Genomic DNA, 16685 nt, shown 5'->3' with positions numbered 1-16685 from the left:
CACCGGTTTTATCCTCACACTCCCGGACACCAAGAGGCAATTCATCGTGGAGGTCGATGCCTGTGGCACTGGGGTGGAAGCGGTGTTGTCCCAACGATTGGGAGCAGACAACGAGGTGCATCCCTACACCTTCTTCTCTGATGCTTGAAGGCTGAGAAGAACTACGACATTGGAAACAGAGAGCTCCTCACTCTCAAATTGGCGTGAAGAATGGAGGCGCTGGCTGGTTCTCGTCTGGACTGACCTGGACTTTATGACCTTTGCCTGTCTGCTGTAAGTTCATTTTATAGTCTTTGGTAATAAATCTTCTTCTGCACTTCCTGTCTTATGTTGGTTCTTGCACTTGAATCCCTGTGTGTGTGTGTGTGTGTGTGTGTGTGTGTGTGTGTGTTGGAATCTCACAGTATCGGGGGGATTTATTTTGAAGATGTTCCCCTCTCATCTAAACAGACATCCAGTGGAAAGGACAAAGGGAGCCTTGTGACGGCAATAGGAACATCTGAGTAAGTGGACTATGGAAGGCAGGGATGACCTGCAGCACACAGGTGGAGAAGCTGTGAGGGTTAGAAATGTGCCTCTGTCCAGAAACCTTGAAGATTCATCCAGATGGGTGAGACCTGAGCCAGGCCAGAGCTGCACCGCTGATGCCAAAATCAGAGAGTGTGGACAGGAGGATCTGGTAGTTCACATGGATTAAAAGAGAGAAGCTAGTTCCAGTAGTTGGCAACTAGAGCCTGTTTAAATGTGGGGGGAAGGTGTCTGCTGTGAGAGATGTCTTAAGCATTTGTGTAATGGCTTGGATTTAATTTTAATTATTTTTAATTAATCATTTGTTAAAATCCAAATTTTGTTCACACTTCAATGAAATGAGCAGAACAGAAAAAAAAAACGATGAATTGTAGCTTGATATTGATCATCTGTTGGAAATAAGGATTTTTAAAAAATTAAGTCTGGTGTTCACCTGGCAAAGTTATGAGACAGTTTCAAATCCTAGTAGTCTGTGGACCACTGCCTTTACCAACTGAGCTGCAGATGCCCCAAATATTACATCATAATGATGATGTTTATTTAATAAGAATTCTCTGAAAAGAGTTTTTGTTCCAAAAGAGCAAATTAGTTTATTACTTACTGCTGCTTTATCATTTTTAAATTACAACTACATGAATAAAACTGTACAAACTCACAGAGACGGTAAATAACAATGGCAGCAGCTGCCAGGAGACCACTGAGAACCAGCAGGGCCACTCTCTCTGATGTGACCTTTGACCTTCTGTTTGCAGCAGCTTCACCTGTTGAACATTTAGAGGAGACACATGTGAGAAAACAGAAGAGTGCAGAGGGTGGACACAGTAACATCAGCAGCTCTTCTATAAAATGCAGCCGTCATCAGAAATGATAACATATTATTAGATACTTAATTTTTATCAGAAAGCATCATATCGTCACGTTCAGCTTCAAACAATTGAGGTAATCTAGTGGAAAGAAACCTTAACTATAAGAAGTAAGTATCAAGTAAATGTGGTCAAACATAGCTGGTGAACGGTCGACTGTGAGGAGCCCGTCAGGCCAAAAGTCCAGGACTGATCTTTAATCCCAGTGATAGTTACAGTTCTGATCATATTTTAACTATGATATTTGAACAAAATTTTATATATATATATATATATATATATATATATATATATATATATATATATATATATATATATATATATATATATATATATATATATATATATATATATATATATATATATATATATATATATATATATATATATACATACACACACACACACACACTCTGAGACTTACTGTATATACTTGGCTTACTGATCCTCACTCGATGCTTGTTTCCCTCCCAGTTCTTCTTCACACTGACTTACCGTCACATTCCTGCTTCTTGCCTTCTCTGTAGCTCATTGTGCTAATAATGGATGGACAAAATTCTTTTTTTTTTTTTTTCATACAGCCTTTGTAAAGCAGATGTAGATGTGCTGCCACCTTGTGTTCTTTAGCTGTTTTTACTGGCCCTAACTGTTTTTCCTTTTTGATCATGAGGGGAAGTTCACAAGCAAAGGTGCAAGTACTTGGTAAAAAGAACTACTAAGTTGAAGTACTAGGTGTATGCTGTAAATGTACTTGTGTTATTTTGATTTCTAACCAGACCTGCAGCCCCATCTGTTCACCGTGAGCTTTAGGAGACAGGATTTGTGTACTCACAATAGTATAAATACTCACACTACTACACACAACGTGAAACACAGTGGTTACATTTTATTCAATTTATGTCTAAATTGTTTTATTGTATTTATGAACTGTAGCACCAGTTGTAAAAATGTTTTCAGGAAACACTTTCATAGTGAAATCGCTGATGATTAGATTAGTAAATGGACAAACATAGTTATTAATAACTATTAAAACAGTGAGCATTAACTCCAGTCCTCTAGAGCCCTGTGCTGCTGGTTTTCCAACCATCCCTGTCCCACCAGCTTCTCACTAACGTCTCAGAAAACATATTTGTGCTGTAAATCTGTGAGAAAGTGAGAAACACTCAGAGAAATTTTCCCCTGTACATTCAGACTCAAAATGATTCAAAGCAAAGTATTTTTATTTGTGACTGTGGATCTTTAAATGTTTGCAACATCTCACATTGTTTGTGACATTAGTTTTCTACAAACAGCATTGCTCCATGTTCTGCATCCTGTACTGAGATTTCTAATGGAGCTGATGACTAAAGCTTCACTGTATTACAAACTACAATTACAAACATAACGTCCAGTTTGTGCTGCTTTCTCACATATACTTTTGTGAGGGTTGTTGCAGAAGTGATCAAACCAACACTTCAGGTCTACAGCTCCTCCTTTCTCCCCCATCCTCACACAGTCCTCTCCATCAGGATTTTCCCCATTGTTTGCTTTCCAGTTGTCTGGCTCTTTTCTTATCCAAAAAGTCAAACTAAAAGATGTGAAACACAGATCAGGGTCAATAAAACTGGTAAATCTGAGATTAAAAATAAACATGTTTTTACAACAGTTAAACCTTGTGCCCAGTTCTGATCCATCCACCCACAACCATCTGCCTTCTTCCTGTGAGTCTGTCAGTCCGATCCAGAACTTGTCCTCGTGTTAAATCATTTTGTTTCTCAAACGTTTCTCCAGGAATGACTGAACAATCAGAGGTGGTGAAAATGACTCTGTGACTTTTCTGTGCTGAGATAATAAAACTTATGTGATCAAATATGTGAGAACATGAAGCTGCTGCAGTGTTTTATACCTGCTCCTCTCTGCTGTCGATCTTAACCAGATCTCCTCCATGATGGACACAATCTTCTCTGCTCTGGTTCCAGGATGAAGGTTTGTTGGAGAAATAATAACACTTTCCTCCATGTAGCTCCCAGCCTTCTTCACACTTCTGACATGGTTCATCTGTAAAGGTTTACAGCAAAGACATCAGTCAGGTGACAGAATCACTCTTTATGTTTGATTCATATAGAGAGAAAGTTTTTGTTTTAATTGAGACAATCAGAGAAAGTGAAGTTTTCTCTTTTACAGATGCAGTTTTACTATCTCACAACTCCAGTTACTGCCAGGAGAACACCGAGAACCAGCAGGGCCACTCTGTCTGATGTGACCTTTGACCTTCTGCTTGCAGCAGCTTCACCTTTTGAACATATAGAGGAGACACATGTGAGAACACAGAAGAGTTCAGAGGGTGGACACAGTAATATCAGCAGCTCTTCTATAAAATGCAGCCGTCATCACTGCAACGTGCTTAAAATGTTTTTCTCCTGCTAATGTGCCCAGTTCAAACCTTTGATTTTTTTCGTGGCTTTTACTTTTATAACTTCCTGTAAGACGGATGTGTTTTATTTTGAAAAGACAGCTAACGCATAAAAAAGAACGAAACTTAACAACGGTATAAGACGGTAAAAGGCAACAAACGGAGAAATAAAACGAGACTAAAGACATTAAGGAGACGGTTACGGATAGTGTCTTTTTGTGTTTAGCTCCAGTTGAAAGTGGTAACAAGGTTGGTTTTATGATTTTTATAAATTTGTAAGACATTTGAATTTTGTGTTGATTAAGTTGCTAAATTGTCTTTATGTTAGCTTAACGTAAAACTGCTATACGACGTATTAACGGTCTAATATGGTTTGAATTTATTGTTTTGTCTGTGTTTACTTTGTGTAGCTCTTACGTTGGTTTGAGGAAAAGGATAAAGAAAATAAACTATTATCAGACCATCAGTAAGACTTCAAATTTCTGACTGGACGCTACAATCAGAAATGATAACAACCTTCTGATTTTACCTCATCAAACACCGTCCAGTGAAAAAAGTTCAACCCTAAATCTGTTTTCTCTGGAAGGATTCAATTTGTTGCTGCTGATTGTTTCAAATCAAGTTCTGAGGTTGAATATTGGAGAAACACACATTTTTATTCAAAAGATTTTGCTTATAGCACAAACAGACAATTGGATAATTTATCCTGTAGCTCTTTCAGCTGTTAGTCTCCATGACCATCACCACTGTGACTAATATTCATTAAGTCATTTCAGATTCCCTGTGGTGGCCTACAGAGACCAACTGATGAAAACTGTTACTGTCCAAATACATATGAGGACAAACTGGTCTGATACTAAATCCCTCATTATTCAGATGAAGAGCAGCACATTGTTGCTGGAAGATTTTATTCCCTTAGAAATATCAAATATTTTGCTTGTGATCATTCTTGTTTTAATAAGCACTGATTTGTGTTTGTGTAATGGTTATATATTTTTGTTTTTATGTCCTCAAGTATTTTTCTCAGACTGAAAAAATTTTAATAGTTAAATAAAGTTTTAATCTAATCAGCACAAACCTGAAACCTGTGCAGTAAAAACACTGACCTGCTGTTTAATGTTCTTTTACTGTGAGTTCCTGGATATGACTTCAATAACTTCAAACTATGGTCTTAAAGAAGAGGAAGTTCATTTTTTAAATGGTATTAATCTTGTGGAAGTATTTCTGTTTTCAGTACCAAACATTTTAAAGTTTAACTTGACATCTAAACTCTTTAAGCTGGAAGATGAAGTTTATCCTACAACAGCATAAAACATTTGTCTGGTTTCTTCTGCTGTTTGACTGTGATGATATTAATATTTTATATGAGCACATCTTTAGACGCCCTATCACGCTGCTTTTTGTGTGTTTGATAGTCAGACATGGACTGGTCATCTGGCTGCTCCAGGTTCAGTGAGCTGCTGCCGCCTGTAATGAACCAGTCACATCGTGCTTTGACCAGCTCCCTTCTCCTTCTCCAAGTCTCACACACACACACACACACACACACACACACACACACACACACACACACACACACACACACACACACACACACACAAAGCTTTGCAGCTGGAGGCAAACATGTTTTCTAACAGTACTTGTGCAGTACCCACCTTCCAAGCTGCTTCAGGTCAACAAAACATGGACATCAGAGTGATGAGGGAGAAAGACAGGGACAGAATCTTCTGTTGGAGACGGAGACAAAAGGACACAGCAGCAGTTGAACAGGCAGCAGTAAAGAGAAGCAACAGGATCAATAAACAGCAGCTGTTGACTCTATTTGCTCAGAGAAAAACACTTTAAGGGGAACGAGAATTAAAGAACCTTTTTCATGTTTGATGTACAGAACATTACTGAGTTAGTGTAAGTGCTGAATTGTAGGTATAGTACAGTGGTAGAAGAACTAATACTAATAAAACTGTGAAAATACTCCATTACAACAACAAGTCCCACACTTGTAGGTTTAATCAGGAAAATGTACATAAAGTATTAAAAGTACTGAAAATATCCACTGTGACTTTTATACTATTTAATATCGTGGTCGTAGTTTTACTCATGCAGAAAGTATCAGCAGCACTTTACTGTTGTAGCTGAGGTGAATTTTAACAATCTTGTGCAGGACAGTGGGTGAATAGTTTACTTTTATTAAGGATTAATGTACTGATCATTTTCTCTTTTGATCGTCCAGTTTCTAAAACATTCACACCTTCAAGGTTTGTTCTAAAGATTAAAAATAGCAAAGGAAAATAATTATTAGATACTTGATTTTTATCAGAAAGCATCATATCGTCACGTTCAGCTTCATACAATTGAGGTAAACTAGTGGAAAGAAACCTTAACTATAAGAAGTAAGTAGCAAGTAAAGCTGGTCAAACATAGCTGGTGAACGGTCGACTGTGACGAGCCCGTCAGGCCAAAATTCCAGGACTGATCTTTAATCCCAGTGATAGTTACAGTTCTGATCATATATTAACTATGACATTTGAACAAAACCAACAATTTCAGTCGACCTCACACATTAGAACCATCGTCATTTACAAAGACTGAGACTAAAAATCAGGTTAATTGACTCACTGATCCTCAGTCAGCTGCTTTTCTCTGTCTCTTCATTAATGTGGATTCTGACTTAAATTCACTCGATGCTTGTTTCCCTCCCAGTTCTTCTTCACACTGACTTACCGTCACATTCCTGCTTGTTGCCTTCTCTGTAGCTCATTGTGCTCAGTCTTCAGGATCCTGCCTTCAGTGGAAACTTTCTCTGCAACAAAACAAAACACCATTTGAGAACATTTAACAAATATCTGACAGACTGGGGACCTGTCCAGTGTGTCCTCCTGGACAGCTGAAATTATGAGCATCATATTCAGAACTCACCTTTCTTCTTCTTCTCCCGTCTTTTTATTTTAAATTAACAGTCATGTGAAGCACATATCAACACTTCACAAAATGAGCGTCAGTGTCGCAGTTTACTGTAGAAAAAGTACTGATGATAATCTACTTCCCCAAACACGAGTTGCTCAAGTTTTTGAATTAAACAAGTTTTAACAATTTATGTTGTTTACAACAAGGTTTATGATGACATTTATTAGAAATTATTTTTATTTAGCTTGAAACAAACCTGTTTTATTTTTACAAACAAACTTTGCAAAGCAGATTTAGATGTGATGCCACTTTTTGTTTTTTATGTTTGTCTTGACCGTAACACTTCTGCTTTTTTATTCATGAGGGGAAAAACACAAAGTCTGTAAAAAACTAGTTCATCACTAGTAGATGTAACCATTTAAGTTGTTTACCTACTAAGTACATGCTTAAAAATGTAGTTAAAGTACAAAAGTGTAAGTACTCCACAAAGTAATTTCAAACACTATGGCTGATGTTGATACCATGTATCAGGTGAGGCTTGTTAGGCTTCCCCCTCCCTACAGGTCAGCCAGTCCCACCTGGGACAGGTTGCTCTTCAGCTCCTTGGTCTCAGTGTGTGTGTGGAAGAGACAGATTAGACAAACTGTGGATTTTTGGGTTTACATTTACATTTAAATTTAGTCATTTAGCAGATGCTTTTACAAGTGAGGTACAAGGCAGCAAAATCACAGTTCACGAGATGCAAGTGCGAGAAAGAGCAGAAACGATTTTTTTTTTTTTTAAAGAGATTTAAGTGCATAGGAAGATGCGGAAGAGTTTTGTTTTCAGCAGTTTTTTGAATATTGGGAGAGATTCTGCTGAGCGTGCAGAGTTTGTTGCTCGTTCCACCATCGTGGAATCATTGCGCTAAACAGTTTTGCTTGGTGTCTTCTGTGCGGTGCTGGGACCACCAAACGTCGTTCGTTGGCAGATCGCAGCGGGCGAGAAGGATTGTAGACTTAAGTGAGTGAGTTGAAGTAAGCGCGAACTGTCAAATTAACCAACCTGTGAGCAAGACACAGAGCTTTGAAGCTGATGTTAGCAGCTACAGGAAGCCAGTGTAGAAATCTAAGGAGTGGTGTGACATGGGTGTTTAACACCATCAGTGTCAAAGATCAGTTTCCTGTCAAAAAACACTTAAAACTGATGGTAAAGTCAAAGATGGACAAGAAACTACTTCCCCAAACTCAGGTTTATGCTGTTTCTTGCTTCACACTTATTTATTATACATTATTTTTATTTAGATTGTAACTAAACTGCTACTTTCTTTTTTACGGTTGTTTTCACCTTTTTTACAGACACGAAGCCTTTTAGTTTTTAGTTGGTTAGTACTCAAGCAAAGAGGGAAGTAGTTGCTAACAAACTGCTCCAGTAGTGGTTGATGTACCCATTTAAATTTTTTTCCCAAGTTAAAGTACTAAGTAAATGCTTCAAAATGTACATGTTGTACCATAGTACTTCACAAAGAAAACAAAATATTTGAAATATTATTAATGTTGATACTATGATGGTAAAGTCTGGTTCAGATTTGTTCCACGTGTTTCATAAATAAAGTTCCTGTAGAAATCTGTTCAGGTCTTGTTAAATGTAATATTCAAGCAGAAAACCACTTCAAAAACCAGATTTCTGAATATTTATTTATGTTTTTTTAGTTTCTACAGCTGAAACTTCTCAAACCAAACCCACAGGATTGGTGTACTCATAGTATAAATACTCAAATTCACTACACACAACATGATACAACAATGTTATATCTACAGTTAATTTATGTCTAAATCATTGTATTGTTTTTATGAACTGTAGCATCTTTGTCTAAATGTTTGCAATGGAACATTTTTAAGTTTTTAAAATGAGAACACAAAAAATCATCACTAAAAGTCTGTTGATTCTTCAGTATTTGTCTTTGTCCTCTGGTCTTTTTATACATGTGGTAGTTTTATAAAATGTACTCGTCTTTGAAAACTGCAGGTTTTTCTGTGCATCAAGAGATTTAACTGGTTAGAACATTGGTCATCAGCTCCAGCTTCTCACTGACTGAACAAATGATGTCTTCAGGTTATAAAGTCAGACAAACTAAGAGAAACTTTCCTTGTAGAGTCAAACTCTGCACAAACATCATTCTGACCACAAAACAGAAGCTAAACATGTTTCTGACTGAATGGAAACTGACATTTATGCAGATTTTCAAACTTTCAGGCTGTTTTGATCTGCAGAGGAAACAGAACAACGTTTCTCTGTGCTCATCTTAAGTTTTGAAGTTTAATGTGTGAATTTATGATTATGACCTAGAAACCAGTTCATCATCAAATATGCAACTTAGACAAGTTTGATGTGGAAACTCAAAGGCCCCAATTTAGGCATAAAGTAGGAGACATTTTGTATAATCATAGATTTGAGATATAGATGTGACTTACAGAATTTTTACAAAAGGTCACAGAATTTCTTTAGTTAAAAAGATCAAACTGAGTATTTTTAGTTTTGACTGTGGATCTTTAAATGTTTGCAACATCTCACATTGTTGGTGACATTAGTTTTCTACAAACAGCATTGCTCCATGTTCTGCATCCTGTACTGAGATTGTTAATGGAGCTGATAACTAAAGCTTCACTGTATTACAAACTACAATTACAAACATAACATATAGTTTGTGCTGCTTTCTCACATATACTTTTGTGAGGGTTGTTGCAGGACTGATCAAACCAACATTTCAGGTCAACAGCTGCTTTATACCCCATCCTCACACAGTCCTCTCCATCAGGATTTTCCCTACTTTTTCCTTTCCAGTCATCTGGCTCTCCACTTTTCCAAAAACTCCAACTAAAAGATGTGAAACACAAAGATCAGGGTCAATAAAACTGGAAAAACTGGTAAAACTGAGATTAAAAATAAACAAACATGTTTTCACAACAGTTAAACCTTGTGTCCAGTTCTGATCCGTCCGTCCAAAACCATTTGTCTTCTTCCTGTGAGTCTGTCAGTCCGATCCAGAACTTGTCCTGTTCATTATTCATTTTGTTTCTCAAACGTTCCACCAGGAATGACTGAACAATCAGAGGTGGTGAAAATGACTCTGTGACTTTTGTGTGCTGAGATAATAAAACTTATGTGATCAAATATGTGAGAACATGAAGCTGCTGCAGTGTTTTATACCTGCTCCTCTCTGCTGTCGATCTTAACCAGATCTCCTCCACGACGGACACATTCTTCTCTGCTCTGCTTCCAGGATGAAGGTTTTTTGGAGAAATAATAACACTTTCCTCCATGTAGCTCCCAGCCTTCTTCACACTTCTGACATGGTTCATCTGTAAAAGTTTACAGCAAAGACATCAGTCAGGTGACACAAGTTTGAGTTTTAACTGAGACAATCAGAGAAACTGAAGTTTTCTCTTTTACAGATGCAGTTTTACTATCTCACAACTCCAGTTACTGCAGTATACAGTCTGAACTAGTACAACATAAATACATCACTGACTGACTCACTGTGTCTGTTATTTATCACTGTTTATTAATCATCTGTAAAAGTGAAAAAGACAAATCCATAACTTACTAGTATTAACTTCAGTACGTTCTGGGCACATAGGCTGCAGCCTGGTGCATTGATTTATTTCAGAGAGATGTTCTGTTATGAAATAAGATAAATGACTGATTAAAATTAAATCTTTTTTTCAGAAACATCACTTTTTTATGAACAGAAAAAAAACTATTGTTTGCACTTTTTTCAAATGAGCAGATCAGAAAACAAACAAAAAGTTAATAAAAAATACATTAATGTTGGTCATTTGTTGGAAATAAAGATGAAAGACTGTTGTACAGATTCAAACCCTGACAGTCTTACCTGTGAGATTTTTCTTCATGGCTTCGTTTTCAGTTTTCAATGTTTGAAAAGTTTTCATCATTGTTTCATTGTTTTCTTTCATTGTTTGAAGAGTTTTTTTGGTTTGGAAATGATCAAAACCTGATTAACAACAAAGAAACCACATAGATCACAGCTGTTTGTATCAGATCCCCCAAGTATCTTTACTGCAAAGTAAAGTACACAAGTGGACTCACACTTTTAAAATGTCAGGAAGTGACAGTGTATAAAATGAACTAGGTTTCATTCAAGAACAACACAAAGAAGAACAAGAATTACTTTGATTTTTGTTTGTTAAATGTCCCTTAAAGTCAATTTACATGTATTGACACAACTCACAGACAACGCAGAGACCAATGACAGCAGCTGTGAGGAGAACACTGAGGACCAGCAGGGGCACTCTGTCTGATGTGACCTTTGACCTTTTGTTTGACTCCACTTGTTGGGAAGCTGCTGAAAAGGTCAAAAAGACAGAAAATGGTAAAGATTTAATAATGTGTCCTCCCCTTGTGTTTTGACACTAAACGCGTTCACTTGTTTTACCAACAGACCAACAGAAGCTGTTTCTATTGTCACTGATCAACTTTAACTTCAGTTTATTTATTTACACATTATCCATTTTTAGCTTGAAGTTAAAACCAAACAGGTTTGAAAGTTTGTGTAGCAGTTGATTAAATGTATATAAACCATAAGTCCTCTTCATGGTCACTTCCTCATTTGTTTTTCTCAGCACTAACTTCTTCTTTTCACTCCATTTCACACTAAATGTGACAGCTGACTGGTTCTTTCATCATTTCCATGTAAACGTTTGTTAAAAACAGAGAATATTGACAGAGATAGAAGGAGAATGTTTGTTTACACCAGTTTTACATTGTTCAGGTGAGAAATACTGAACTCAACCTTACAGTATATAGTAAACTGTATTATAGTATTAGGATGTTATATTTCCAGCAAAGGCAGGAAATATTTACTTTTGAGACACTGAAATAACTAAACCACAAAAGGAATCCAGTTTGTAATACAATCATATGGTTTTTGTTTACAGGTACTGAGCTCTGACACATTTTTTGTGGATACAGTCAATAGTTGTGTCTCTTTATCTCACGATGACTGTTTATTAATACAGTTTATTTCCCACCAGGCTGCTCTGCAGGTGGCTGAGTTTTCAACATCTGGATTTCAGAGTAAGTGGTTTCCTCTGATGGAGAAATGGCCTCTGCAACACAAAAGCAAACAGCTTTTAAATGCATTGCAGATGTTTCAGATTTGCCTAAAACTCTGTCAAACAAATGAAGCATCTCTTTAAGTTACTTTTCTTTTTTATTGGAAAACTTCGGTAGCAGAGTTGACAGTGTTACCATGAACAGAAAACTTTTTTTAGTTGTTATTTCAGCAAATTACCGTGTTGACTGACTTTATATCTTTATTTTCTTTCTATAAATCATTAAGACACATAAGTAATTTAACACTCACCTTTGCCATTTCCTCTCGCTCTTGTGAACCTGACATCAGAATATAAAACCTCAGCTTCAGACATTTTCCTGCTGTGTGACCATCAGTGGGGTTTATGAAGAACTGAAACACGTTTCACAGAGCAGATTTAAAATACATCTTTATTCTGAGGAAGGAAGAAAACATGAGCCTTGTTCCTCATTATATGTCCTTACTCACCAAGGTCACTGAATGAATGCTTCACTTTCTTTGTTTACACAAATCATGCTATCTTACAACATGGGAGATAATAGAAGAAGTGAAACTGTAAAATGGAAATGTAGTTTTTTTTTACTTCTGACATGTAAATAGAGCAGAGCCACAGTCCCCTCCCCCATCTACACCTTTAGGGTTAAAAGGATCAGAGTATGATTATATCTACTCCCCTATACCATAATGTATAGAACCACCCACCACCACCTCCACAACTTCAACCTTCACTGTTTTCAGACTCATAGTGTTTGGCACAGACAAAAGATTTGTTTCACAGTTTGTGTTCCTCTTCCTGTTGATCTTATTTGTAGTGGAGGCAGTCGATGAGAAAATGTCGTCCGCCACATAAAACATTTCACACGTTTCAATCACACTCAAATGACAAATAGATCACACAACAAGTTTATGAAGAAAATGGTATAAACAACCAAATGAGCATCATAATTAGGATTGAAGTTTAATTTTCTTTCACTGCTCTTTTCCCAATGTTTAATAAAGTTTATCTGTTTAAATAAAACAAAATGATTCAAAAGCACGGTGCTATGAGAAGAAATGTTTTCTGTTTTATGAGACACATGTGCTGGATCAGACAGACTGGAATTTTATTTTAATAGTTTACGTGAAGAGGAAGTTTTGTCTTCTTAAATACTGGCAGTCAGGCTGCAGACTGTGGTGGCTTGTTCCACAGTGGTGGACCACTGAGCTGAAGAGGTTTGCTCAGGATCTTTTACTCCGTGGTGTAGGGACCACCAGAGGTTCTGATGTTGTAGAAGTCAAATATTCTGAGGTTCCTAACTTGATGCTGTACTGAAGGTCTGGCTGAGACTAGAACTTCTGTCTTTGTCAGAAGTTAGGTTTTTTGTTTCTTTAATTAAGATTTAATTTGTTTCTGTCTCTTTGTTTTTTTGTCTTGTGTCTGTATGTCTCCCCGCAGTTCTCCTCCCTATCAGCTGAGGCTTCCCATCACTCAGTTCCACCCCAGTCTGTCTCCAGTCCCTCTTGGCTTTCTGTTCCTCAGCTGGCACCGGTCAACACACCTGTTTCACATCATCCATTGATTCATGTTTTATAAGGACTTTAATGCCTATTGTTTGTTGCTAGTGTGTGTCTCCATGTGTCTTGTTTCCTGACCACCAGCTTTAGAAACCTTCCTAATGCGTTAGTCAGTCTTGAAGTTTATTTTGTTAGTTATCATAGTTAATGAGTCTCGGTTTTGTTTGGTCAGTTAGTTTAGTTAGTTCCTCCTACTTTCTGTAATTAGCCTTTTCTGATTGTTTTATTTCCTTTTCCTGCCTGCTGTGAGTTCATTTTATATTCTTTGTTAATAAATCTTCTTCTGCACTTCCGGTCTCCTGTTGGCTCTTGCACTTAATTCCCCGTGTGTGCTGGAATCTCACAGTACACACTAGCAAACCATGGATTCAGCAGAGTCAGGACGAGTACAGGGAGTAGTGATGGGAAGTTCGGCTCTTTTCAGAGAGCCGGCCTTTTCTGCTTAGCTCCCAAAGAAGAGCTGGCTCTTTCAACTCCTGAACGGCTCTTAATTTAGGATTTTTTATAGGCCTTTATTTTACCATAACTCATGGTTTGTTTGTTGAAAACCCTTTCATGTGCAGTGTTTTTATGAGAATCCTTATAATTGCCTAATTTTGTGCATTTATTCTTTTACAAAACCATTCTTTTGTTTAATATTTTAATCAAACATTTTATTGCACAAATTAACAACATAGCAAGCAAATAAATCCACAGAGCACAGTTGCTCACACAGCACACCACTTTCTCCTCTACTTGACACTCTTACTAGCTCCTCTGCCAGGTTTTCTGCAGTGTCTATCTGTGAACTCAAAGCAGTCCAGAAGGCAAGATGTCATCTTGTAATTTTCAATGAAATGGCAAGTGACAGCCATGAAAGAGCATGTGGTTCTGGAGATCCAGCAGTCAGTTTTCAGGCAAACTGATGGAGCTTTTTTCACCCTTTCTTGCCATGATGCACGTTCTGTGTTATATAGTTTAGGTATTGTTGTTTGGGATAATGTTCTTCTACTGGGTAGAGTGTATGTGGGATTTACAGTTTTGACAAAAGTTTTAAAACCTCTGTCCTCCACAATGGAAAAGGGTTGGAAATCAGTAGCTATCATTTTAGCCAACTCTTCATCAATGCTGTGCTGTTTGGATGGGGTCACCACTTTGGGTATAAACTGGCTTATTTTGCTTTGAGTTACTATAGGAGAGGTTATACCTGCATGTGTGGGGAAGCCTGTAGATGCTGCTGCACTTGCTGTTTTTTTGGGATGAGACACACCAGGATCTGTAGATGTGTGCTAGCTCACCCTCACTCCGCTAAATGCACTGTAGGATGGACAGTTCTCATATGTCTATGCAGGTTTGTGGTGGAACCTGCTCCTAAAGTAATTTTCATCTTGCAGTGAACACACTCTGCTTTGCTGTTTCCATTATCTTTAAACTGGAGCCAGATGCTGCTTCTCTTTTGGGTGTCACTCATAGTTTCAATTACGCCAGCAGTACACAGTCTGCTCACCGCTATCTGACAGACAGTTAACTTGCAGTGGAGCGTCGCTCCACTTCTCGGCACCCGACTCTCTGTTTTTACATAATGGTATGATCCCATATCCTCACATCTGATTGGCTGCGATGCCATTGCTGACCAATCAAAACAAAGTTCTGCCTTAAGCAGCGCTCAGGCTGAGCACTGAGCAGTAGTGATGGGCGATACCAGTGATTTCAGATTCGATCCGATACCAAGTAATACCTTGGCTAGTATCGCGATATCGATCCGATATCCAGAGTGTTATGTTAATTCTGTCATCTGATCACGATGAAACACAATCACGTGAGCCCTTACAGGGAATAATTAAAAACATTAAAACGACAGCAAAATCATTGTTCAACCTATTGGCATTTTTAACATTTTCATTATTTTAAATAAAACGTATTAACGTTCTGACTTATCTCCGTGACAACAGCATGACAATTTCTTTATCAGGTGAACAGTTTATGTCACTTGATATCCATGACTCGCCCTCATCTACATGTATGTCTTAGATACCCATCTGTATTTTCTTCCCTTTGTTTAAAAGCAATTATGGATTAGACACACTTTGCCTATTTCTACAATTCTCTTGAAACAGAACGTTCTTAGCAAAATAGTCCGTGAATAAAAATGATACATTTCACTCCGAAATGCTGCCTGTGTTTGGAGGCGGAGCCGCCAGCCGGCCGAGCACGTGTCAAAGAAGTTTAGTTGAAGATTGTGGATCATGGGACGGATCGGTGGAAGGAAAAGTAGTTCCTATGCGGTGCATCACAAATAATATACAAATTGATGTAGAAGGAGCAGAAAACATTCGGATATGACTGCGGAGAAAATATGAATAAATAAACAGAAAATATCGATATTTTAACTTGAGACTCGATATTTAAAAATTGGCCGTCAAGATCGAAATATCGATATTTTGGTATCGATCCGCCCATCACTACTGAGCAGCGAAAGGAAAAAAACTGGGAGCAGGCTCTCGCTCGATGCGAGCCGGCTCTTCTGATTCACTACAAAGCATCGGCTCTCAGAGCCGCATCTTTTGCTCATGACACATCACTAACAGGGAGCATGACGGTCCCAGGAGGCTCAACTGAGCCCAACACAGCAGGAGTAGAGGAAAATTCTGGTAAGTTAGATTCGTTGTGCGGGGGTTTCGAGCAGGTGCGTCTAGTTTTGTTGCTTCCTCCGAGTGTAGGATGGCACCACCTGAACGCTTTTGTCGAGATGCCAGTAAATGCCGCCCGTTTGCTTCTTGGAGCCGCAGCCCCTTACACCCCCCACGGAGCGCAGCAGGGTGACATATATACTATCTCCCTACTCTCGGGGAAAGCGCGCGCTTGGGGGACGCGGAATGGGAGAACAGGTCCGCGTGTTGTCAGTCTTTTGAGGCATTTGCTAACGAACTAACCTTCGTGTTCAACCCATCAGCGCCTCGCAGAGTAGCAGCGTCCAGGAACGTCAGAGGGAGCGTGACTCGGAGGGACGACCGAGTAAGTGTCGTCAGGTTACGGATCCACCTTCCGCTCGCTCCACTCTACCTATTGGCTCTGATGCCAACTTCATCGATGGAAGTTTCTGCCAGACTTCAGGTAAAAGTCACAGATAATTGTGTAACTCACCACATTCAGTTTATTACTAAACCTGTGAAAATACCATCACTAACTGAGTTCACAATTTGTGTACAATTGCCCAAATACACCGCTGTTGCTAGGTTCTCCTTGGTTATTCATTCACAACCCACAAATTAGTTGAGTCCATTTTGTCTGACTAATTGCTTATGTGCGGCTGAGTCTCCTCCCAGTAATGTCATGTTGGGAAGAAAGATGGGGGGCTTAGACCATGTAT

General features: G+C 38.2%; 1 protein-coding gene and 1 long non-coding RNA gene across 5 annotated transcripts in view; both read right to left on the bottom strand.

Annotated features, from left to right (window-relative positions):
• LOC137103669 (uncharacterized) overlaps nt 1-6768 on the bottom strand; it is a 56829-nt gene extending 50061 nt beyond the window's left edge. For 2 of the 3 annotated variants that reach the window (XR_010911575.1, XR_010911590.1), the window contains exons 1-2: nt 6700-6768; nt 6505-6583 (exon numbers count right to left, since the gene is read on the bottom strand). This is a non-coding gene — a long non-coding RNA (uncharacterized lncRNA). Of the gene's footprint in view, nt 1-3461; nt 3664-5438; nt 5511-6504; nt 6584-6699 lie in introns of those variants that run through there. The other variant, XR_010911581.1, reaches the window with a different exon arrangement.
• A 1582-nt stretch (nt 6769-8350) lies between these two features.
• On the bottom strand, nt 8351-12249 carry LOC137103487 (C-type lectin domain family 4 member F-like). Of its 2 annotated transcripts, none has more exons than XM_067484014.1 (8): nt 12053-12249; nt 11718-11795; nt 10919-11029; nt 10562-10681; nt 10274-10345; nt 9877-10028; nt 9643-9767; nt 8351-9543 (listed from the first exon to the last, which is right to left on the bottom strand). In XM_067484014.1, the coding sequence occupies exons 1-8, from the start codon at nt 12114-12116 to the stop codon at nt 9339-9341; spliced, it is 927 nt and encodes a 308-aa protein (XP_067340115.1). In that variant the 5' UTR covers nt 12117-12249; the 3' UTR covers nt 8351-9338. The 2 variants fall into 2 exon arrangements, with proteins under 2 accessions (XP_067340115.1, XP_067340029.1); XM_067483928.1 differs by having other exon boundaries at nt 10919-11032; nt 12053-12243.
• Nucleotides 12250-16685: the final 4436 nt, after the last annotated feature.

Source organism: Channa argus, chromosome 1 (assembly GCF_033026475.1).
Source record: "Channa argus isolate prfri chromosome 1, Channa argus male v1.0, whole genome shotgun sequence".
NCBI classification, from domain to species: domain Eukaryota; kingdom Metazoa; phylum Chordata; class Actinopteri; order Anabantiformes; family Channidae; genus Channa; species Channa argus.
Note: the sequence above shows the minus strand (reverse complement) of the source record. Positions and strands in the feature narration are given on the sequence as shown.

Bases quoted from the DNA above. Each gene is read 5' to 3' on its own strand.
- LOC137103487 (XM_067483928.1), bottom strand. From the start codon at position 12,116: ATGTCTGAAGCTGAGGTTTTATATTCTGATGTCAGGTTCACAAGAGCG. The intron at 11,033-11,717 runs GTGGGAAATAAA...TGACCTTTTCAG, and splicing joins GCCACCTGCAGAGCAGCCTG to CAGCTTCCCAACAAGTGGAG. The intron at 9,544-9,642 runs GTTTAACTGTTG...CACATCTTTTAG, and splicing joins GGATCAGAACTGGACACAAG to TTGGAGTTTTTGGAAAAGTG.